Source organism: Rousettus aegyptiacus, unplaced genomic scaffold (assembly GCF_014176215.1).
Source record: "Rousettus aegyptiacus isolate mRouAeg1 unplaced genomic scaffold, mRouAeg1.p scaffold_m13_p_10, whole genome shotgun sequence".
Classification (NCBI taxonomy): Eukaryota; Metazoa; Chordata; class Mammalia; order Chiroptera; family Pteropodidae; genus Rousettus; species Rousettus aegyptiacus.
In genome coordinates this window covers 27784124-27810097 of record NW_023416285.1, presented here as the reverse complement: position 1 = coordinate 27810097, position 25974 = coordinate 27784124, and the positions used below count along the sequence as shown (strand labels likewise).

The 25974-nt window shown below is 36.5% G+C and overlaps 2 protein-coding genes across 5 annotated transcripts in view; one reads left to right on the top strand and one right to left on the bottom strand.

The window, feature by feature from the left end:
* Positions 1-25974, top strand: part of ARHGEF38 (Rho guanine nucleotide exchange factor 38) — a 118211-nt gene that overhangs the window by 81337 nt on the left and 10900 nt on the right. For all 3 annotated transcript variants that reach the window (XM_036227640.1, XM_036227641.1, XM_036227642.1), the window contains 5 exons: positions 4951-5150; positions 8375-8508; positions 13718-13822; positions 15295-15417; positions 17951-18262. In XM_036227640.1, coding sequence (XP_036083533.1) covers positions 4951-5150; positions 8375-8508; positions 13718-13822; positions 15295-15417; positions 17951-18262 — 874 coding nt within the window. The remainder of the gene's footprint in view (positions 1-4950; positions 5151-8374; positions 8509-13717; positions 13823-15294; positions 15418-17950; positions 18263-25974) is intronic.
* INTS12 (integrator complex subunit 12) overlaps positions 21729-25974 on the bottom strand; it is a 43813-nt gene continuing 39567 nt past the window's right edge. Inside the window, exon 8 of one of the 2 annotated variants that reach the window (XM_016134602.2) lies at positions 21729-21746. The gene's annotated coding sequence lies outside the window, so the exon portion shown is untranslated. Of the gene's footprint in view, positions 21747-25452; positions 25789-25974 lie in introns of those variants that run through there. The other variant, XM_016134601.2, reaches the window with a different exon arrangement.

Genomic DNA, 25974 nt, shown 5'->3' with positions numbered 1-25974 from the left:
TTAAGTAGTCTTCTCTTTTCTGACCTGCTCCTAAATGCTCATCCTGTAAACTTAAGCATTTTCACATGTTTTAGTTGACTATTTTGGAATTTATCTTCATGACTCTAAAAACATGTTTGGTTTTTCCTTTTGGTGTCTTATGTATTGACTTCCCTCTATAGAAGACAAGAATTTGTCTCTCTTTCCTACCTCATCTCCACTACACACACACACACACACACACACACACACACACACACACGCACACACACACACTCACACACACACACACACAATCTCTCTCTCTCTCTCATGCATGTGTACACACGTGTGCATGCACACATATTCTTCCTGTCTCTCCATTCTCCCCATATAGCTAGTTACATTGTAATTTGGATTAGATCTATAATCAGTGTTTGAATTATACTTGAGTAAACTTCTTTTCAGAGGTAAACTTTGGAATAAATTATTACTTGTTTTTCTGGGAGTTAACTATTATCTTTTTTTTTCTTTCATTTTATTAGTTTTCTTCCTGCTAATTATTAATGCCAAACTCACAGCCAGTTATATTCAAGACACCCAGATGCATTTTCTACTCAATCGCACTTCCCTTAAAAAGCCTCTCCTGGAGCCTTTTGACCTGTTGAGTTTGGACCAGTGATACTGAGCACAACCGTCTTTTAGAAACTCCCCTCCCATCAGCCTGGATATTCCCTTTGCCTCTCTTGTTTTTGGCAGAGTATACTCTTCAATAGTTTCCCGTATTCATCAAAGAATGCATGGGAAGTAAAATTTTAAGAACTTTTATATCTAAAGTATATTTGTTTTATCCCCACACTTGATTTGTAGTTTGAATTTTAAACTATTGAATTCTAAATAATTTAGAATTCAAAATTGAAAATTATTCACCTTCAAAATTTAATGGTAATTCTTCATTGTTTCCTAGCTTCCAGTATTGCAATAAGAATTCTGAAGCTTTTTCTGATTCCTAATTGTTTGCGCCTGTTTGTTTATATTTCTCTAAAGGATTGTAGTATCTTCTCTTTGTCCCCTACAGTCTGAAGTTTCACGAATTCCAAGGTGTGCTCTATTCCATCCATTCTGCTGGGTACTCAGCGAGATCTTTCAATCTGCTAACCCATGTCCTTTCCTTGAATTGTTTCACTGATGATTTCCTCCTTATAGAGTCTCTATTCTCTCTTTCTGGGACTCACTATTTTGATATCAAACCTCCTAGAACAGTCTTATAATTTTCTATATTTTTCTTCTGTTTTCTATCCCTTTCTGCTCTTCTCTCTGGAAATTTCATGAATATTTTCAACAACACTTATGAGTTATTTCTACTATTATTTCCAAGAGGTCTTTTCTTAGTCATCCAGCTGATCTTCTTTATTTGCATAGCACCCTAAGGATTAGGCTTTTTCTTAAACAGGGTTTTAAGTAGTTTTTATTCCAATCCCTGCCTCTCTCTCTTTCCACTTCCACAGGTTCTCAAGGACTCTAACTAATAAAACTTTGAAGGAGTGATTAAATTATTGCCCTTTCATATTACTAATTCTCTCTGGCTTGCCGTATCAATTACCATTCATTCATCTTCCTTACATCTTCTAAAATTTGTTTCATAGTTCTGTATTTATTTTTACAACTATTTTTAATTTATGGCAAATGATATTTGTTTATTATTTGTGTAGCAATATACAGCTTCTTCTAAAATTGATTTAAAGCATTTAAAGAGAAATAAATTAAAAATAAATCAGTAATAGTACAAATGGTTTGTAGCTACTGTAAAATAAATTAAATTTAGGATTCTTGTGGTCATAAAATAAGGAAATTCAAAGTAATATGATCAATAGTTACATGATTATTTTTTCTCTCATTTTCTCCCTCTGAGTCAGAAATATAGATGTACCTCAAAGTTGAATATCTGATTTTTTTCTGTTTTCCATTATAGTTTTTACATTATTTAAAAGTCATTTTAATTGTCACTGTGCGACTGTTTCCTTGTATTTGATGTGAAGCTCTTTATAGCAAAACTGGATGCTGCTAAAACAAAGCCAGCTGTGTTTACTTGACTTTGTAAAATCCCAATAATAATTCGTACTGAGATTAGTGTAGCTACTTATGGTACTAAATACTTGCCAAATATTCATGTAAGAGGAAGAAGATGAAACAGAATTACAAATTAATAACTACCTTAGTTTTTAGCTCAGTATATATGGGGAATTGTTACATATCTGGTACTTTCTATGGAGGAGGCACGTGCTAATTGGCTGGTTGGCTGAGCTGGGTTGTATCACACATAGGACTTGTCTATCTCTCAGTTATCAGAACTTAATCTTACTGGGTGTGATAAGATGGGTGAGTTTTGTGACATTGAACACCTGGAGTGTCATTATCTTATACCATCCTCTGTCTTTTCTACTGTATTGTTCATCTGTGTGATGCAGATGTCAAAACATCATGGCTCATCCTTGGGCAACTGTCAAAAGTTCCTGTCTGAATACAAAAATGTCTGGGAAATTTCTGTTTTTTGAGAAAGCCTTTTTAATATTTGCATTTGTGATGCTTTTAAGAGAAACAGTAATCATTTATCATTGTTATTATTGCCATTTGAAACATAAAAGGGAGAGAATAGAACTTTGATGCCAGAATGATGGGAAAAGAAGTAGTGATAAAATTTGTACCCAGCTAAAGGGCTTAGTTTGTTTTTTTGACAGATCTTGGAAGATCTTTGACAGATAAGGAGGAAAGAAGGGAGGGCAGCTCGAAGATACAAAGATATATTCTAATATACCTAGAGATTTTTTTTATAACTAAATTGATTCAAATGGATATATAACAATAGACCATACTAATAAATTATATTATTAAAATTGAGTTTCCTTTGCTTGAAGTGTTTGATTATATTTTGATGACATTTTTAGTGAGTTTTAGAAGATTTAATAAATAATATTAGGTGATAGTCAAGAAAAAAACTCAAGAAATTTTGATCATATTCATATAGCTAATATGGTTTCTAGTCAAATTAATACCTTCCATATTCCTGGCTTGCTATTATTTAATGGAATTATTTCTAGTTAGTTCTCTAAACCGTTGTATTGTTGAAGAATCCCTGCTTAAGATAAATAAGAAAATTTGCCCTTCATATTCAAAGGTCCTGCTATTGATAGGCCATCAGTTAGAAATGTTTTACTTATTTTTTCAGTATTCATAACAGATTTATATTTTTTCATCTGTTTCACCCAGTCCTCTTAGAAACCAATAACATCTCTCTCTGCCTCTCTCCTGCATATCTCCTTTGCCACCCTTTCTCCTGATCTCCCTTCTTCCTTTCCTTAATAGATTTGGTGCAAATGAGTAGAAAGTACAAGGTAAATCATATTAAAGCAAAATTTTACTCCTTTGCAACCTTTTTTTATTTTGTTTTTTTTTTCTTAAAAAAATGCTACCTTTTGGTTCACTTCAGTCTCTGTCTCTATTATATTATCGTCATTTGTTCAACACATGAACAAAATTCTTTTATTAGGACCACTGTGATTTTTTTTTTTGAAAAAGTAAAGTTCATTGTAAAATTAAAGCACATTGCAGAAAATCTAAGAAATCTGTAACTTCGGTTTACCTATATTCATCGAGAGAATACTATATAGTGGTAGAGAAACTAAGCACAAATTGGTAAATAGAGAAACAAGGTGATTCCAGGTAGTAATAGGTGCTATGATGAAAATAAGATAGAGAGATGTGACAGAGAGTGACTGATGTGTGTGTATGTGCACGTGCACGCATTTTGCACGTACACATGATAGTCAACATTCCCTCATCTCTCATCCGTCAAATGAAGAGTGCATTATACGGTATCTAAGGTAATTCAGATCTTTCCTAATAAGAATTTTCTATTTTACTCAATATTTTTTAGATTCGTTTCACTATTCCAATCATGTTCTATTTTCTCTCCATATTAGAACTTAAAAAATAATTGAAGAATGAAAAATCCACCTATCAGGATTTGAAAACTGTTCCGTATTCTCTATCTACTAAATAAAAACCTAAAGGAAAACAAATATATCTATCCACCAAAAGAGACTGAAAATCTCTTTATTTGTCTTTTCGCATAAAGAAGCTTTTAAAAACCATTGCATTCTGGCTGAAAAATGAATGCCAGTGGGTTGGACAATGGCATGACCAAGCTTGTAGCTTTTTCACTTCCTGTGAACTACTTGGCCAGTTGAAATGTCTCTGTCCTCATCTGAGAAGCCCCTAAAAGAAGAATCAGGCATGTGTGCCCGCTTTTGCGTAGCTATTTGAAAATCTGTCGGTTAAGAAGAATTCCACACAGAAAGTCCTGGAAAGTCATCGTGCAATAGCAATGATCAATGATAGTGACGGTATTAATAATATCTAGGGAACCATGGCATTTGTTATAAATCTCTTTGGGAGACTGTGGTAGAACCTCTGAAACATTATAAATGTAACTTCTCAATTTGTTAGAAGACAGAAGACAATGGTTTCTTTTGATTATACTTGGCAAGCTGTCATTTTAGATTTTACAATAAATTTATTTTTCTCACTAATAATCACAAAAATACCATCGGCATATGTGTTTCTTGGTTGTCATGGAAAAATGCATTCTGAAGTTGTTTCCTACTATTATTGTAAAGTCTGTTATTTAAAAAAAAAACAAAACCTGTAAGTGGGACATGGATGGAAATCGTGCTTTGGGTCCATTCTGGTGGACAGATACACTCGTTTGTTTTCTTTTAGCATTTTGTTTAGTAGTGGGATCGCTCAGCCCTGCTTCTTTCTGTCATCATTGCTCTTGCTTTTATTTAGAAATTGCACATAGCCAAATTGGGAGGTGGGGAGTGGGGGAAAGAAAAACAGTTTCAGGAATAATCATGAAGAAAAATCACAAAACCAAAAAGGGGTTAATAAGACAAATGTTTGTGAAACTGATATTATCTATCCACACCGTAGAGGCAAACCAAATTTACTGGACATGGGCTCCTTGATGATCAAACCAATCCAGCGCGTGATGAAATACCCCCTACTGCTGTGCGAACTCTGCGGTTCCACCCCTCCCGGCCACCCCGACCGCGGGGCCCTGGAGGAAGCCTTTGCTGCGGTGAAAGGCATCAACGTAAACATCAATGAACTCAAACGACGGAAAGATTTAGGTAAGAAGAGATAAGATGAATCGTGCGTTTCCCGTGATTGGAGTGTTTTGCCTGTGTTTCTGAGAATCAGAATTTCAAAGCAGTTACAGCAGTCGCAGTGATTACGATCATTTGATATTTGGACTTAGAGAGATCGTGGTTTGATATTTGGACCCAGGGAGACCGTGGTTTTGCCTTGCCTGCTGGGTTCAGGAGAAGATCATGAGGGATAAAAACGACACTTTTCCTTTTTTTCTTAAATAAATCAAACGGCCCTGTATTCAACTTCTTTTGACCACTGCACACCTGGTAAAATATCGTTGGCTGAAGATACCCAGAGCACGTAGTCTTCCTCTTATTGGCAGCGTATGTAGTAAGAGGGAGACGTGGCATGGCCAGGTAACCAGAGCTGTGAGAAGTTAGAGCTGAAAAGTGATGGTCCATGTGAGGCGGCCCAGCTGACACATCAGGCTCTTCCGCTTCCGGCAAACAATGAATGGAGTTTTTTTTTCTTTTTTCTTTTCTTTCTTTTTTTTTTTTTTTTGTGGCAATACAGCTTTGCTAAAGGGAACAAGTGTATTTCTTTCTCAAATTAGTAAATTATTATTAACTATTTGTTAGCTAAGATGTAAAATTGGTGTCAAAAGTAGAATGTAGATTTCAAAAGAAAAGGCACAATTACACAATTCCTATCATCCGGGTGCTTCTAGCTTTGTCGAAACTTAAGTTTACAATTGGCTTTGTCCTTTAACATTAAATCTCAACTCAACATTAAAACAACGGTAGGACTTTCAAGTTAACTGGTCTAACCACTTCATTTATTTTTATTATTTTTATTTTCTATATTTTATTTAAAAATAATATGTATTTGTATTAATAAATTCAAATGATAAAGAAGGGCATAAGTAAAAAGTGAAATTGTTGAGTAAAAGACACCATAAACAAATTAAAATGACCATAGACAAAAGATTATTAACTAGAATATATAATTATTGATATTAAATCAATAATAAAAACATTCTAATACAGAACAGGTTAATATTTTTAAAAAGTAATTCTGTTGAGAACCGTATGATTTCACTCATATGTAGGATATAAAACTGAAAGCGACAAACAAACAAGACAAACCAAAACTCGTAGATACAGGCAACAGTTTAGTGGATACCAGAGGGAAAGGAGGGAGGGGAGAAGTAGGTAAAGGTAAAGGGGGTCAAATATATGGTGATGGAAGGAAATTTAACTGTGTGGTGAGCACAATGCAGTATACATATGACATATTATTGAATTGTACACCTGAAATTTATTTTATCTATCTATCTATCTATCTATCTATCTATTTATTGTGACATTGGTTAACGAAATCCAATAAGTTTATCTGTACACTTCAACAGTAGGGCATATATACTTACATTGTGTGTTCACCTCTCATAGTTAGATTTCTTTTTAACCAATGTCACCCCAATAAATTTAATTTTAAAAAAGCAATCCACAGAAAGACCAATAAGCTTCAGTAGTAAACAGAAAAATGTGAATTAAAATCACAAAGACATATCATTCCCAGCCTATCAGATCGGCAACAAGATTTTTAAAGAGTAATGTTAAGTGCTGAATCCCAATCTGCAGGTGAGAATGCAAGTTGGAATCACCACTTTGGAGAACAATTTGACAACATCTAGTAAAGCTGAAGATGCACACTCCAAGACCCAGAAAATCAATTTCTAGATATTTGAGAAACTCTTGCCAGTGTGCTCATAAAGAACTAGCATTGTTCATAATAGCAAAGAGAGAGAGAGAAGGAGAAAAAAAGAAAAAGAGAGAAAGAGAAAATGACTTATATATATTTATTCAGATAATGGATACACTATATCGTGAAAACAAAAATTATAAAAATTAAAGTACATGTATCATTGGATAAATCAAAATAATGTTTTTTAAAGTTAATTAGCAAATGATAAGAATATATAAAATTTAGTTACATTTTTATAAAGAATGAAATTATTCAAAATAATATGACTGCATAAATATATAATAAAGGCATAAAAATAGATACAGATGTAATAAACCCATTATTTAGGGTCACAATCTCCTGTAGGGATTAAAGATGATGATCAGAGAAGCTTCACCTGTTCTGTGATTTAAAAAAAAAATGATAAGAAACAAAGCAAAATTAAGATTTGACAAAGCTAGAAGATAGATAATAGTTGTTAGATTATTCTTTTTACTTTTGTGTTTGCTTAAAATGTTTCAAAGCTTTCAAGAGGAAAAAATTTTCTCCCCCTTGATTCTAGCTTGCATAGCTTAGATTTTATTGTTTTCTTCAGACTTTCTGTCTTTTTTTTCTATCTTCTTTCTTCTCTCTCTCCTTACTCCTGTTCTCCTTCTTTCCTTCCCTCCTGCAACACATGTGGTACTACAGTTTGCTGGGTTTTCATATCATAAACATTCTTCCAGTTAATATGGCCTTCTTTTTAATGGTTTCATAGTATTCCATTTGTGAATGTGTCATCATTTATTATACTATTTCTCTAGGATACAGTTTTAGATTGTCTCCAACATTTTGCCATTAGAAAGAAACGTAGCAAGCAAAACTTTGTATACTCATGGAAAGCAGATTTCTTTGCGTGGACTTCTTGGTCAGAGACTATGAATATTTTAGTTTTTATAAGATTCTGCCAAATTGTTTCTACGAAAACTTCATTGGTTTAATTCTCATTAACAGTGTATAAGATTGCCCTTCTCTCCACACCCTTACCAAAAATGAATGTTAGGGATATTTAACATTTCGAACAATAAGACAAGTGAAAATTATTTTAAAGATGCAAAAAGTAAAGCTCAGAGAGGTGACTCGACTTAGTTTAAATCTCTCTGCTGGTAGAAGGCCACTCTAGGATCTGAGATCGCCTTACTGTTGGATGTCTTTTCTTAGTTAGGTCTTGATGCTTCATTTTGGTGATCCCCAATAGTAAATGTACTATCTAAAAGGAAAGGAAGAGTTTTTTTCCAATATCCGGGATTTCTTTGGTGTGGGAGGGAGGTGATTGAGCCTTGGGCTTTGAGGAGTTCACGCCCTTGGACAGCAGGGTTTCTGAAGGTCAGTGGGGTGGGCAGCTGGGATTATGATTGGGCGGCGGAGCTGGAGGATATTGCATCTGCAAAATAAAAAATTGATCTTGAATACTTTGGATGGCACACACACTTTCTATGCTGCACGAGTCCAGATACGTTACCGCATTCTTCTCTTTCAGTTCTAAAATACAAGAAGAATGATGAGGATGAATCACTTAAAGATAAATTGTCTAAACTAAATATTCATTCAATTAGCAAGAAATCAAAAAGAGTGACAAATCATCTAAAGATTCTGACTAGAGGAGAATCACAGGTAATTTTTCTTCTTGGGCCACATACGTTTTCCCTGGGGACCATGAATGATGATGTTTTTGTGAGATTTTGTTTTGTTTTCATAGCTGTTTCTAGAACATGGAGAATAAAGGTAATTGCCCAAAGGTGTTCCTTTCTCCCTTTCTCTTTTAGAGGAAATGGACTGAGGGTGGTTTTGACACTTAGCCAGGGTGCTTCCTTTGTCAGGAAGCAGACAAAGCAGAAATAAAAACAAAAGGGCAGAACTCAACAAGGAATGCTCCAGGAGTCCTGACACTCATCATCAACTAGCACATAATCTCACACAGGGCAATGCCCTCCTTTCTTCCCTGTCTTCTTTCTGCTTTTTAAACCCCCCCCCCTCCTTTCTTTTAGGGACCCTTTATGTTCATCTTTATCTTTATTTCACCTATAATAAAAAGTGTTCATGTGCATACCTTAGTGAGATTTTTTTCCTACCTCTTATCCCCTTTCTCCCTCTGCCCCCTCCCCCCGAAAAACAAAAAGAAAAACAACAAAGAGATGCACATTATGTTACTGGGTGATTGTTTTGTTCAGCAGTTACCCTGACTTGAACCACTTGAATCTCAACCCCTAACAAGTAATGGATGGATTTGCAAAGGCTCTCAAACTTTAATGTGTGTAAGAATTACCTGAGGAGCTTGCTAAAAGACAGATTCCAGGGTTTCACATGGTTCAAGGGTGCAACCGAAAAGTCTGGAGGTTTACATAGACTCCAGGTGTTTGGAAGCTAAGCGACCTTGAAGTAAATGATCAGTGGAACACCCCTTGAAAATAACTAGATAGAAAATTCATGTCCTGGAGGTGGTGATGCAGTGGGCTTCTAACCAAAGCAACAAATAAACAAATGAAACAATCAAACAAACAAACAAACAAACAAACTCATAGGAACAGACAATGGAAAGGTGGTTACTGGAGGGGAAGCAGGAGTGGTTGGGGAGGACGAATTGGGTAAAGTGAGTCAAATATATGGAGGTATCAGGAAACTATGGGTGGTGAGCACACAATGGAGTACACAGATGTTGCTTTATACAGTTACACACCTCAAACTTATAAAATTAACCCGTTACCCAATACATTTAATAAAAGTAAAGCTTTTTAAAAAACTGAAAAAAATAAAAAGTAGGCAGGACAGTTCTCAAAATACTTGTCAGCTCAGAGCTGATTGAGAAGGGAAGGTTTAGGTGGTGAGACGCCCAGTTGAAAGAATGCATGAGGGGTTGATATGAGCGTGAAACGGCAGGCACCAACTTTTTTGTGGGGAGCGCAGTTCTATTGGGGGACGTGCAGTCTATTGTGGGGAGAGGGCTTCTGCTCCTGCTCTTCTTCTGCTCCCCTTCTGCTCCCCAGGGGACCACACGGCTCCACACAAATTAATGTACAGTAGTGGCATCCAGCCACACATGTGTGATACAATAAGCTGAATCATATTTATATATTTTAGGTGCAGGTGCCCTACTGCACTAATGTGACATTCTAAGTCTGGGGTCCTATTACTAGCCGCGAGCCTGGATCACGGCCGGACCGGGGACCTGCCAGCCCTGGGACCCACAATTCTATAATACATTTTTTTCTTCTCTTTTGCCAGATGTTATACCTTATTATGCCAATATCTCTAACTAAGCCTTTTAATTTGAACTAGAAGCCGCTAACTGTATGGAGGTTCAGCATTGGTTTTACATGGTCTATTTCATCTACCTCACGCTTTAGCTGCTTTGCTATTTTTTTTCCCTTTTTTTTCCCCGTTGTCTCTGCAGCTTTCTGACCACTAAGCTAGAAGTGGCCTCTTCCTCCTCTGAATGCCTAACAGAGTTCCTTAGTGTATTCCAGTTGAGGCATTGTTAATATTTGCAGGTGTCAGTACAGGACAGAAATTAAGAGCACAGTCTCAGAAATCATCCAGATCTGGGTTTGAACCTCACCTCTGCCACTTCGTAAATATCTGTCTTTGGGCATATAACTTAAATTCAGTGTAATCATCTGTAAATTGGGGATTATATGAGGACTTGACATATGGAGTGATTGTGAAAATTAAATGAGATGATGCATATAAAAAAATACCTAACCCGTGAGTACTCAGGATACATTGTCATCATCATTATCATCATCGTTGCCATCATCATTTTTACTTTTTATCATTGTCTTGGATTGTTATTTACCTTTTAATGTGCTGACTTCTTACTTTCCACACGAATGTCAACACCTTTATGCATGGCATTAATCAGGTCTTTTACTTCTGTATTTTATAATGTCTTGGCATTTTTAAGAAGCTTGCCAACTGTGGAGAGCTGCCCCATTCAGGGCTACCCTGTTCTTAAAGATAGTGGAGCACTCAGCTGGAATCACTTCTTTCATATGCAAACCAACCAATCCTGAGTCTATAGTCCCAACCACCTCCTTATCTAACTCACACACAAAGCCAATATTCTTCTGCCAGGGGTCCCTGGGCTAGGTACCAAGCAATTAGAGACCACCCTCTCCTCCTACCTTCCCTCCTCCATAGCTCCAAGCCTAGGGGAATTATTCAAACTAGCTAATTGTTTACCCTGCCCCAGCTGTTTCTGTAGAGTTTCTTCAAAAAAAAAAAAAAAAAACTCCAATAAAGACTGGGGCCTATATTTCCCTCTTATTCCTTCCTGCCATCTGACCAAGACCTAGTGACCCCTGTGGCCCTACATGGCATATGGTGACCCCCTCTCTAGCAGTTATGAGTATAATTCACTTCTTCCAAGCCTCGTTCTCGTCTCCTCTTGGAGAACTGGGAATTCATTTGAGAAGGGACAGAACCTCCAGAGGCATATGTAAATATCGTGCAGAAAATTCTTCCCTACTCTTTGGGATGTTGCTTCTGACTGGAGACAATTCTGTTGAGGAACAACAGGCAGGTCTTAATTGTGGGCAGGCTTTTGTAGGAGCTGTTACATCCTTTAACATATTTATCATCAGCCTCTGGTATTTTTCAATTGTGAACTAAAGTGAATTGTAGTTAAAGTGGCCTGGAGGGATATTAATTAGATTTTCCCCTTAATCTTTTGAGAGGATGTCCTGTCAGCAGTGAAGCATTTCACTGTTAATCAGAAAATCAGCTGCATAGGCTGGACTGTAGAAGAGATAAATCTCAAATCAGTCAATTTTGCACTTGTCAGCAGCTCAAGGGAAATATTTGCTGGAGTTAGGGTATGAAATTATTACCCAAGAGGAAGATTCTATTCCATTCATCACACATGTATTGAACTCTTAGGTGCCAGATACTTTATTACAGACTGGGAATACAACAAGGTTCTGAATTCAGACAACGTAAGTGTGAATCCTGGTTCTACCTATTAACATGGTCAAGTTTCTTTTAACTTCTGATATTAGTTAAGGTAAAGGTCAAGCTTCTGTCACAGAGAGATTATAAAACGAACACAGCAGCTAAGCTTAAGTCGGCTCTTTATTTATTTCTTTCTCTTAAAATAATCCTGAGAGGTGAACCCAGATGAGTTCAGCTGCATGAGATTCTTCGGGCTCCCAGTTCTCCCCAATATTGTGCTATGCTGTTCCCTAAACATATTGTCTTCATCTGCCAAGTTAAACCTGGGTCACTGCCATGTCTTTATTCGAGTCCTAGGGACAGTGTTATAAGGCCAAAATTCAGAAAAGAAACTTCACCTGCTCACATCCTATTTGCCCGAACCCACGGAGCCAGCTGCAAAAGACTGTGGGAAGGGTCGTCAAGGGCAGGTCGGCCACGTGTCCGACTTAGAGTAAAGGTGCAGGTTCTGTCAGTAAGCGGATGACAAGGAAACGTCAACAGTCTCACCTCCCGGAATCTCTGCTTCCTTATCATCTCTGCAGTGGGGCTAATTGTAGCACCTGCCTCATAGGGTCATACAAGAATTAAAAGGGGAAAATGGAAGACAGGTTTTAGCATGGTGTCTGGAATATAGTACTTAATAAATATTAGCTATTATTATTATTAAGACAAAAATAATCTCCTACTTTCAATCCATCAGAGGAGAGAATAGCTTAAATAATTAGTGTTGTGAGAGCAGCATATTCTAGCAAAATAAAGCAGCATAAGAAAAGCTTAGCTATGGAGGAGTGGAAATGGGCAACACTTCTCATAGTGTAATCCTTGAACCTCTTACTTTAGAAGTCACCTGGGCCCCAGCCAAGATATGCAAAACAAAATAGCTAGTGATGAGTTCTTAAAAACCGCATTTAAAAAAATCCGCGTAGTCTATTGTTATGTAAATCAAACTGGGTTAGAGCATAAAGATCCTAAGGCAGAGGGTGTTAACTTCTGTGTGGATTACAAAGAACCATGCTGCCCATTTAAATAAAATGTTTCTAAGTAAGCAATATTAAGGGGGTTAAAAATAAAATGTCACCATTTTCTATGCATTCAGTTCTAAGGTCGACCATCTTAACAAATGTATGAACTGAGGACAGCCACAGTTATTACCCATTAGTAAACCAAAAAATACATACCACATCCCACGAAACAGTTGTGTGTTCACACAGGTTTTGCCAGCATGAGGCTGTTTCTGACCTGTGGAGCCATTTTGATTGCCAAGAAATACTTCTCACCATCATGAGAAATAATAAGTGTGCATTCTTAGAAACTGCCACAAGCATATGAAAAACATTTTTTTCCTGAATGCTTAACATGTAAGATAGCAAACAATAACTGAACACATGTGACCACTGTCTTAACTCTGCTGAGTTTTCCTAACAGAAAGATAGTTTGCTAAATAATCACCGTGAAATAAATTGAAATAAGTCATATCAACAAAACAACAAATTCCAGTCAATAGATCAAATTTTTAATTTTAATTTTAATTTTATTAATAGTTTATAAATCCACGAATGTAATATAATTTAAGAGTACATACACAACATGTGCCATTAAAAACAGTAGAGAAAATTTTACATCCTACAGCTACTATAATAGACGAAGCTGTGTGAAAACTGAACAGCAAGTTAAAGCTGTATCATGTGACTTTGCTGTGCTAACTGAACATCAGTTGTGCTGCGAGCTGGTACACAAACAGTGCTGTGTTTAAGAAAGTCAGTGCGTCATGAAAGGTTTTAATCTCAACAAGGAGCTTTTGGTAATGTACTGGGCCAATATGGCTCATGATATATTATTTTAAATACCAGATTCATTTGAATTATAAAAATAAATACTTTCACCTGTATTTTAGGTGAAAGACAACACTTTTAATAGAGAAGAAAAGCTATTTAGATCTTTAGAAAAGACCGTGAGGCACTGTGTGAAGAACATTTCATTCTGTCTTCAAAACATACAGGTGAGACCCAACTGTTTTCAATTGTTTCTACAAGCATATTGATGGCAGTGGTTATTAAGAAGAGTAAATGTGACTGTTATATTCATTTATATGATGACATCTACTGTATCAAATTTGGAAGGCTACAAATTGCTAGTGAAAGAAGCCAATATAAAGACTCAGGTTTTGTTCTTTGTTACCTTACCTGCGTCCCCTTCCCCCATCCAAATTGCCAGATTGTGGAACATTTGCTCACATGATTGCGATGTGGTGTTGGACCATCAGCATACTTTCTTTATACTAGAGATAAATTCATTAATGCAAAATTACAGGCAAGGCAAAAATTGTCTTTGTTTGTCTGGAATTTCTAACATACCTCTTTCTAGTACCTAAGACACATACTTACAAATTTAAGAGTGGAACTGAAAGAAAAAGAACATCAAAAGTGGATATAAAATGAAATTAGAGAAGATATAAAGTAAAAAGTACATAACATAAAGGCCATTAAAAAAATGGAAAAAAAAGCATAGCTGGGTCTCGAATTTAGCTGTATGCTATCTAGCAGCCAGCCCCACGAAAGGACATGGTGATCATACAATTCTAAGGCAAATTGAGCACCTCTAGATATTTTATAACCGGTGTTTTGTAATGCCTCTTGATAGCTCAGAATCAAATTAATAGATAATTCAAATTGTCTATAACAATATCCTGACAATGGTCACGACTATGAGACATAGTTAGTAGAATTACATGTAACTTGGTTAATAAATGGTCCCCTCCCCATTTTCTAGTTTTCTCTCAGATATTTGTTTTTGGACACTGATGTCTGAATGCTTAAATACCACAGTACCAAAGGCTGACAGGCACAATGATTTGGAGACAAAGTTCTATGCTATGTAACCAACAAGCCACATTTTTTCCTTATTTATTAACAGATGCAAAGCCTGATTTTACAATCAGGTTTACTAATCTTTTCCAAAAGCACTGCCTTCCGTGCAAAAGAAAAAAAGATTATTGTAACAGCCAGAGGGCAGTGGGAACCCTGTCCTTGACATACATTTCAAGGAATAGATGTCTCGTGAGAACATCTACAGAAAGGTCTATTTTTACCAACTGATTCAACAAAAGTATGAGCATCCTCTCTTAAAGAGAGCATTAAATTAAGGAAAACTGAAGACATAAATCTAGCAAGTGTGATTTTTAACATAGGGGATCTATAAGAGTTGAATGCTGAAGAATGGCCAGTGAGAGAATTTAAGACAGACTCTACTTAATAAAAGAGGGTGTCATACAGAGCAACATGAGAAAGTGACTAAAGGAGAAAAGAAAATAGATTGTTACACATAACCCGAGTTTTTTTCACTTTCTTTTTTTCTTTAGTATCTCTCAGTGCTTAACAGAGGGTTATAATAATGACGTGCTCATTTGGGATATGCTGAACTGAACTGACTTCAGAACTTTGCCCCTTTTGTAACTTTATTCTTGGGTTTCAGGATGCCATGCCTTTAGCTCTGCAGAGTGCAATGGAGCTCCAGGAGATTTCATGCAACAAAGATGAGGGGGAGAGGGGCTCTTCGGAGGCTCCGGGTAATGCCCCAAATCCTTGCGATGACTTTGTAAGTTATTTATATCCACAGATAAGAGCAAATTCAATAGTAAGGTTAAAAGAAGAGCTGACTTTCATTTATTTTTCTGAAGTTAGAAATAAAACATGCACTAAAGCAAATACTAATGTCAAAATTAGTAAATTTAAACAGGAGACTTTTTTTTTTAGCATTAACTATTTTCAAGTGGATTAGTGAGGATTTTACTATAATCAAAATTTCATAGGGTCCCAGAAAGGGCTTTTACGTAGGTCAAATCTTATGTCTTCTGTTCTGCGGTAAATATTTGTTTTCTAAGAGTTCTATAAAATACGCAGAATCACAAAACATAGCTCGGGAATCATACAAAAAATATGCTTGAGCCAAGAAAATATTTGGGTGGCAAATTAGTCTGAGTAATACTAATTTTAACTTAGCATCTTTTGCTTCATAGGTATTATTTCATAATAGTATTCCAAGCATTACATAAAAAATATAAAAGTCTCCTTTACCATCTTGAAGGTCATTGAAAGCAGCATCTTTGTGTTGGCATTACTGGCGTTTTGGGTCAGACAAATCTTCATTTGGTGGTCCTTGTGTAGAAGGGTTGATGCGTATTGGGCTGTAAATCTCAGTTGTGTCCCTCCGTTTCAAGTCGTGATGTCCAATGAATAGCCCCACATATTTCCAAATCTTAGGATGCGATACAGCCTCCGCTACAATAAAAAAAAAAAAAAAAAAAAAAAAAAAAAAAACACTGAGAAGCAACTCTTCTCTGGGAGGAGACAATGGAAATTCAAGATTACATCTGAACTAAGATTTAAATAGATTAGATAGATGAGGAGGAAAGTTGTTATGACATGTTAAATGAAAAAAAATGTGGCTAGTACTTACACATTTTCTAGGCATAATTACAGAGAGCACATTTTAGAAAAGTCCTTAAGGGTTTGCTCTTTAGTTTAATTTCAGTTTGTTAACTAAGTCAATAAATACTATTGAGTACTATGTAAAAAGATGATATATAGCTTCTCTCTCATCAAGCATGCTTCAGAATTTGAGGCAAGCAGAGATCAGGTGTCCTTCCTGACCTTGCATAAAACCACAAGATGATACATTAGGATAATTTAAAATAATTATCAGAAAGCTCGACATAAAAGTAACTTTTTTAATGGTAACGCATATTCAACTTTTTAAAAAAATCAAATATTAAGAGCTCAAAATCTATTTAAAGGCACAGTGTTTGTTTTTATCTATCCACAAGAGATACTTACCCACATATTTAGGGCAAGGTATTAAAATAAAATATGATTCTTTGTTCCAACCACAGTTCTGATGTCCAGGCGAATTGGTTCATGTCTATGGGTCACAGGACATATATATTGTAATTATATTGTAATAATGTAACTAGATTAACTGTAGAGTCTGATCACGTCATAAACACAGCAATTTATCCCAGAACAATAAACAGATTCTTTGGTTAACCAAAGGACTCATTAAACTGTCTGCAGGTGTATATTGATTATTTTATAAGTTAGACATCAAATTTAATCTGCGTTGGCTCTTGCTGGTGCCAATAAGAGATTGGTTTCTCCTGTCTTCTAGATTTCCCAGGAGTTCAGACAAAGTTACCAGAGGCCATTGAAATTAATTAATACCAGCTGCCACTCAGATCTGATTCCCTAGGACATCTTTTGGGGTACAAAAGGAAACCTGCTTCCAAATTGCCATAACATAAGCATGTAACCCAAGCATGTATCATAAAGGGTGAAGTTAGGCAGTCAGCAAACATGATATATGATCACACTTCAGGATAGGAGAGGAAAGAGAAACAGAAATTAAATCTAGGGTCCTTAGGGTCTGGCATGGGGTTAAGCATTAATGTGAAGTTCATTTTCAATGACTCAGATCTAAAAATATAGCAATTTATGACACAATCATCCTTAGTTTAACCCTTTAGTATATTTAAGGAGGAAACAATTACTCTGTGGTCATTTCTGTTACAGGAGTAGAATATTTATAACAAGACTGCTATTTGTATAGAGGATACAATTCCACTACCAAAATTAGCCTCCAGGGTAGCCAGGAAATTGAGGCAGATGTGGGAGGAGGAGGACATAGTCTTTTCTAAAACCAACTATCTTCCTTCTATTGTTAGCAAAACGATTTGGTGAATCACTTACACAGTCTTGGCAGTCAAAGGCTGCCCCCATTCCCCACGTGTGCTGGCTCTGAGATTAGAAAGAAGAGAAAGGGGAAATGTTGAAGGAAGTGACCCCAATGACAAACCACTGGCTATAGAGAGAAAGGTGGAGTATATTTTGGGTGTTCAGACTTCCACTTTTATATTCTTCTTCCTAGTGGTCTTTCAGGTTCAATGTTAGAGTCGAGTTGCTGTTTGAAGTCCTTGAACGGGTTTAGCTAGATGAAAAAATGACCACATCCCCTTTAACTTGGCTAGATACTTCCCTGCAGCAGCGCAGGGACGAAGTAAGCCCACTGATAACAGCACTGGACATGGTATTGTTCATTCTTCGCTCTGTGACGAGATTATTTTCTCTTTCGGCAGGTAGCTCATTTACAGAAACTCGTCCTGACACCCCTGTCAGCCCTGCTGTCCCTGTTCCCAGGGCCTCAGAAGCTCATCCAGAAACGCTATGACAAACTGCTGGACTACAACAGCTACCTGCAGCGAGCAGCAGGAGATGAGTCAAACTTGGCCAAGAAGGAATATGAGGCCCTCAACGCCCAGCTTGTGGAAGAGCTCCAGGTGTTCAACCAGGCTGCACGGAAGATTCTGTCCAACTGCCTGCGCAGTTTCATCACGCTCCTCAGGGACCTGATGCTCGTGGCACAGCGGCTTTACTCCACAGTGCAGCCGGTAAGCACAGCTCCAGCACCTGGCCACCTCGGCCCTTAGGATCTGTCAGAAACCATGCCCACGCAAAACACGCCAGTCAGCGTGCACGAGTGTACTGCGTGTGTGCGTGCGTGTGTGTGTGTGGTTTGCACTTTAACTGAAGCCTGTCAGTCTTCTGCTCTCCTCCACAGGAAGCTAAAAGTTTCGTAGTTTGGATTTGCTGTAACTTCCACACTGTAGTTCCTCTTGGAGATTCCCATTCAAATACCAAACCCCTTTCGGCTTTGCACTGCTCATTGGTGGGACCAACGTTGCTCCACCTGCCTGATGCTGTGTTGAAGCTAATCAATTTATACTTTGTGTTCTCTTTCCGTTTTACAGTTTTTAAATTGTTAACTCTGAGTAAGATGTGGATCCAAAAAGGAAGACACATCAGTGTAATGACAGAAGTAGGATAACTGTCAAGCCAGTCTTCATTTTGCTTTTGTTTTTTTCCAAGGAAGAGAAGTCGTGTGTGTGTATCTCATTTAGCCTTCCATTAAGTTATGGTTTTATAATCATTTCTTGAAAAGTAAGAAGGATATTTACAACCTATTATCAGCTTAAAAAAATCAGCTTGGTTTCTTGGCCCTTCATTTCAAGTGTATTAGTTCTCACTCAGCTGACTAGATATTTAATGGGCAACATTTGGAGGAAAACGAATTGCCCCTATTTATTTTTTACTGAGTCTCTAACTTTTAACTTAGTCTTTGAATTATTTTAAGTTAAATAAACACTTGCTAACTTACATGGTTTAAAGAGCAAAACTATATAAAAAATATATAAGCAGCCGTATACCCGCCCCTGTCACCTGACCGTCCCATTTCCTGCTCTCACCCCTATGGTTATTAGTTTATTTTTATTTACTTAGGGCTCCTTTGTATTGGTAAAAGTAAATGCAAATATACATTGTTATTCCCTACACAAAACTAGTATATTATAGCACCCTTCTGCAACTTGCTTTTTATCATCCGTGTCAGCACACAGAGAGCTGCCTCCTTCCTTTTATAGCTCCATACTAGTCTACCGCATAGCTATATGGTACTATATTACCAGCCCCCTATTGGGGGGGGGGTAAAAACTTTATTGAGATATAATTCATATACCATAAAGTCAACCTATCAAAAGTTTTTTTGTATATTCATCAGAATGTACAACCATCACTGTGGTCAATCTTAGAACATTGTTGTCACACGCCACAAAACCCGGTACTATTAGCAGGGACTCCACATTTCCCCCTCACTTACACAGCCCAAGGGAACCACCAATCCATTTTCTGTCTCTACAGATATGCCTATTCTGGACATTTGGTATAAACAGGATTATACAATATGAGAACCACAATTGTTTAAATAGAATTTATACAATATGAGAACCACATACTGTATAAATTCTATTTATACAATATGTGGCTTTTATCCTCAGCACAATATTTTCAAGGCCTATTCTTGTTTCAGTATGTTTCAGTACATAATTCTTTTTATTGCCAAATAATATTCCATTGTATGAATAAGCCACATTTTGTTTATCCATTCTTCAGTTGTTGAACCTTTGGGTATTTCCACTTTTTAGCTATTATGAGTAATGCTGCTATGAATATTCAAGTTTTTACTGGATGCATGTTTTCATCTTTCTCAGGTATATACCTAGGAGTAGAATTTCTGGATCATATGCTAACTTCATTTTTAACCTTTTGAAGAACTGCCAGATTGTTTTCAATAGTCGCTTCACTATTTTGAAGTCCCAAGAGTAACAATTGAGGGTTCCAATTTCCTCACATCTGTCTACTTTATTATAGCATCCTAGCGGGTGTGACCTGATATCTCATTGTGGTTTCGATTTGTATTTTTCTGATCGGTCCCATATTTTTAAGCTTTTTAAACCGAAGTATTACTTATAAGATTATATACTCTAAAGTGCATCAGTCTGAAGTGTGTATCTCAAAGAACCTTTGCATGTATGTACATCTATGTAGCCACCATGCAGATCTAGACCTAAGCCCTTTCCAGGATCCCATTAGTGTTACTCATGACCACTCCCAGGCTACTGTCCTCCACAGGTAAACAGCTTTCTGATTATAGTACCACAGACCGATTTGCCTGGTTTGTATTTCATATAAACAAAATCATACAATATGTATTATTCTTTTATGTGTTAACCTGTTCCTATTGGTGGATATTTAGACAATTTCCAGCCTTTTTCTATTACAAATCGTGCCAGAGTCTTTTTAGACATGGGCAGATGTATCATTAGATTTCCAGAAGTGGGATCTCTAAGTCAAAGGGTAGACACACATGTGTCTCGCTAGTGTTGCCTGGCTCCCTCGTTAAGGGTTGTGCCATTTCGTATTCCCACCTGAAACATACAAAAGTGTTGGTTTCTCTGGATTTTTGCCAATCTGATAGGTTCAAGTGTGAATTTAATTTGTATTTCTCTACTAATGATTAGAGGTTGGAAATCTTCCCATTTTGAGAGTTACTTCTATTTCTCTCCTTGTGAGCCAGCTTTTCATGTCTTTTGCCCTTTCTTCCGTTGAGTCGGTGGTCTTCCCCGCCTCCTCAATTTCTAGAAGCAACAAATATACTAGTGAGATGAGCCTTATGTCTGAGATGTAAATAGAGACTATTTTCCCCAGTTTACCACTTGTGTTTGGACTTTGTGGTATTTTTGTTGTTGCTGTCATGCAGAAGTTTGGTTTTTTAATGTAATAAAATTTATTAATCTTTCATTGCATGATTTCTAGATTTTTGAGTTATAATTAGAAAGAACTTCCATGCCTGGAGGCTCCATAAATTCACCCATATTTCCTCTAGTGCATTTATGGTTTATATTTTCATAATTTTTATTTAAATCTTTGATCAATATAGATTTCATCCTGGGTCATGATGTGAAATATGGATGCAACTTTATGTTTTCCAAATGGCCATCCACTATTTATAAAAAAGTTACTTATTTTTGTTTTTATATTTTTCTCAATGAGACTCGTTTAATTTGCAATTTCTTTGGGAAATTTTATTCTGAGGTCTATAGAAAGAGACTTTTGTGTCCCATATGGTGGAAGGCAGGTTCAGAAGTTCACGGTAAAGTTGAGCCTTGGTAGGAATTCACTAATCATAAAAGACATGTGATTTTAGGTATCTTTGACCCCCCATTCTGAGTTATAGAATTTTTAAAGGTGTTCCTGTTTTATATTATCTAAATATCTTTCACATTGCTGTCCATAATAGAACAAGGGCAAAGTGTATTTTGTTTTTGACAAATTGATAATGCCCTAAAGCAAAAGGCATTTGGGAGATAGTAATCCTTATTAAAATGATTTTATTATATATTTTATATGCCCTATATATATTTAAACTTTTTGAGACAATTATGGATTCATGAGCAGTTGTGAGAAGTGATGCAGAGATCCCATATGCTCCGCATGCAGTTTTTCCAGTGGCGACATCTTTCATAACTCTATAGGTTTCTGAAAGGTAGAATTAAATAATGGTTAGAGAACAGACTTTGGCACTAGAATACCTTGTTCTAATACCCACTCATCACCATATTACTTTGGGCAAATTAATTTATCCCTGTATATCTCAATAATTTTCTCATATGAATAAAATGAGGATAATAAAATTATATAATTTTTAAACTTGTGGTAAAACATTTAGCAAAATTTTATCATCCTAAGCATTTTTAAGCATATAGTTTGGTAGTGTTAAGTATATTCACATTGTTGTGCAACAGATCTCCAGAACATTTTTATCTTGCAAAACTGAAACTATATACTCGTTAAACAACAACTTCCCATTTCTCCCTTTCCCCAGGTCCTGCAACCACCATTCTACTTTCTGTTCCTATGAATTTGATTTCTTCAGATACTTCATATATGTGGAATCATAGAGTCTTGTCTTTTTGTGACTGGCTTGTTTTACTTAGCATAATGTTCTCGAGATTCATCCATGTTAGCATGTGATAGGATATCCTTACTTTTGGGGCAGGGTAATAAAACTCCATTGTATGTATATATATGCCACATCTTCTGTATTTATTCATCTGTTGATGGATGTTTGATTTACTTCCACCTTTTGGCAGTTGTTAATAATCCTGGTAAAAACAAGAATCTGCAAATATCTCCTCGAGATCCTGCTTTCAATTCTTTTAAATATATCCCCAGAAGAGGGATTGCTTGATTATGTGGTAATTCTATTTTTAATTTTTTGAGGAATCCAAAGCTCCATTTTAAATTTTATTTCTTATCAGAGTTATACATGCACATGATTTAAATGTACAAGCAATTATTTAGGTTTGGTTAAAAAAAACAATAGTCCTTCACTCTCTTTCCCCCATTTCTCCTTTCTTGGAGGCAACTACTCTTCAACCCTTTTAGAGCAGTGGTCCCCAACCTTTTGGCACCAGGGACCGGTGCTCCTGTCAGAATCCAATGCCTGATGATCTGAGGTGGAGCTGAGGTGGCCATGCTAGCACTGGGAAACGGCTTCAAATACAGATGAAGCTTCACCAGCTTCTCACTTCCTGTTGTGCAGCCCGGTTCCTAACTGGCCATGGACGGGTACCAGTCCCTGGCCCAGGGATTGGGGACCCCTATTTTAGATAATTCTTTTGGTAGTTGCTGTCATATTTTAAAATAAGACTCTTGCGTATTTTCAGTTTTTATGCATGATGCTTTCCATCATAGAAATGAGAATTTAGGTGTTTCTCTTCTCTCTGTCCTGGTGACATACATATGTTCACATGTACTCTGTTATTTCCCCGCCCTCTAATACATTTGTATTATAAATTTGTTTGCATTCATATTTAGCATTTAAACTATTTGACTTGTATTTCAGTCATGATCCCAGTATGAAAAACATAACACATTTTAAAAAAACACTTGAAGAAAAATTTAATAAAAGGACTATTTACAAAAATGTGAGTATGGCACTGGGAAACTTTAAGGAATAGTGCACTGCATGGGCCTTGTCAAAAAAAGTGGGTTAGGGAAACTTAAAACATCTAGACTTGAAGGAACAAGGGGAAAAGTAGTTATAGGAATGTGTAGAGAGAATTTACTGGAGAGGGTTGCCTGATGGGAGCTGCGCCTACCAGTCAATACTGCAGAAAGGAAACTAAGGAAATAAATATGGTTAACCCTTGAACAACATGGGTTTGAACTAACAGGGTCCACTTATATGCAGATTTTTTTTCTAATAAATACTGTAAATGTATTTTCTCTTTCTTATTATTTTCTTAATAAAATTTTTTGCCTTTGGTTAACTTCATTTTAAAAATACAGTATATAATATATATGTATATAGCATACAAAATATGTGTTAATCGACTGTTTTGGTATTGGTAAGGTTCCCAGTCAACAGCAGGCTATTATTAGTTATGCTTTGGGAGAGTCAATAGTTATATGCAGATTTTCAATTGCGCTGGGTGGGGGTTGGGCGCCCCTAATTCCTGTATTATTCAAGGGTCAGCTATATCCTTTTTTCACATTCCTTGCTCATTCTGATTTCCTGTGGATGCTTTTCATCGACTGAATCCATCTGGAAGCCAGAGCATAAGGAAACTGTTGATACATTCTGTATTGATCAGCCTCCCAGAGCACAAAGCAGGATGGAAAAAGAAAGAGAAAAAATTTGAAGAAGAAACCAAAAGATATTCAGTGCACAAATGAATGCTAGTTAGAGTTCAGCTACACAACACTGTGACAACTTTTCTTTCATCCGTAGCTTTTTGGTTTTCTCTGAAGTTAATAATGTGTTTTTCTTTTATCTGTAGCTTAATTTTATTTGTCTAGAGTTATCTGCCAATTTGCTAAATCACCTCTTAAGACATTCAGATGTGTGAGGTATTCTATTAATTATGTCTCTCTTCCAGAGCTTTCTGACCCAGTCCCTTCTGAACTGGTTGCCCTTTTTATCTGATAACTCACTGTAATCTTGGGATCACACTTTGTCACCATTCTAGGGGAATTCCTTCACCTCTCTTCTCTGTGGGAATCTCACATTTCTTTATCTCATGTTGATTTCTTTCTTGCTTTATGCTTGTATTTGAGGGAACTTGTTTTTGAATAGCTTTTTAAAAAAGAAAAATTAGAAAGTTAATAATTTTGAAACCTTGAGTATCAGAAAATGTCTTTATACTATCATCACATTTAAGTTATAGTGTAGGTGGGTGTAAAATTGTAAGTTATTCTTTTTGAATTTGAAGGCATCTTATTGTTCCATGTCTTCCAGCTTCCAATGTTTCTGTTGAGAACGCTGAGGTCTGGTTGGTATGTACTTCTCCCATTCTATCTCATTCTGAAAGCTCAGGGAATTTTCTTATTGTCTTAGTCAGTCTGAAATTTAATGATGTACCCTGTGTGTTGGACACTTGGTGGGATCCTTTCAACATGAAAATTTATGTCTTCTGCTTCTAAAAACTTTCACTGATGATTTTACTTTCCACCTTTTTCTCTCTTTTCTCTTTCTGAATCTCCTGGGTTGTTCTGCTAATTTTGTCATATTTTCTTATATTCTCTTTGTTGCTTTTCTCTACTTCCTAAGAATAATTTCCTAAGTTATTCTAACTTAATATTCAAACCCATCTTTTGATTTATTTTATTTTTGCTCTCATAATTTTAATTTTCGAAAGTTTTTTATTTTCTTATAATTTAGACAGGTTGCTTTGCTTTTTATCAGACTTTCTTTCATGTTAGAGGCATGCCTTAGATGTCTGATATACTTGATTATTCATCGCTGATAAAGCATAGGAGACTAATTGGCAGCATTGAGCACATAAGCAGGAGTTGAAAACTCTGAGCTTCACTATTGTGCAGAGTAATTTGACTATAATTTCACTTGGAAATACCTGATAATAGCATCTATAGGTCTTTCCTCTTGGGCTGCTCAAAATCTCCAAAAATGACTCTTCAAATCCTCTGCTTAGAGGGGTACAATTGACTGCTAGACCTGCTTGGTGGGATCTCTGAGTCCAGTGTATATCCTGTCACTTAACCCTCCCCAGTCTGGAGGCTCTCTGTTTTATCATTTACAAAGAAGAAAACTTTATTTTCTGCCAAGGTGGGGAAAAGGCAATCACCAAGCTTTACTGAAATGCGAAAGAATCTGGGGATCCAACTGCTTTAAAACAGTTCCGATTGTCTCTAACTGCATAACAAATTACAACAAATGTGGTGGTATGAAACAACCAATAGTCATTTATTACTATTATCTCTCATGGTTCTGGAGGTTCACGGGGCTCAAGACATCATTCTCATGTCTCTCATGAGGTTGCAGTCACATAAGAACTGGGGCTGGAGTCATCGCAAAGACTTTCTCGGGCCCCTAGTTTGAGCTTGGTAATAAGATGATGATGGATGACTCAAACAGCTGGAGACTTGGAATAGCTGCGACTCCATAGATCTCCCTTTGCTCCTTCTCTCTGATCTTTCAACTTGGTCTTTCAATATAGTGGTCACAGTGCAGCTGAACTTCTTCTATGGTCATGAAGGCCTCCCAGGAATGAGTATCCTAAGAGAAACCAGCAGACACTGAATGTTTTTTTTTTAGCCCAAACTTGAAATTCAGATAGTATCACTTCCATTGTTCTATTTATTTCAACATTCTACTCACCGAAGTGATCAGAAAGGCCCACCCAATTCTGAGGAGAGGGGACATGGTCTCCATCTCTTGATAAGAAACATGTCAAAGAATTTG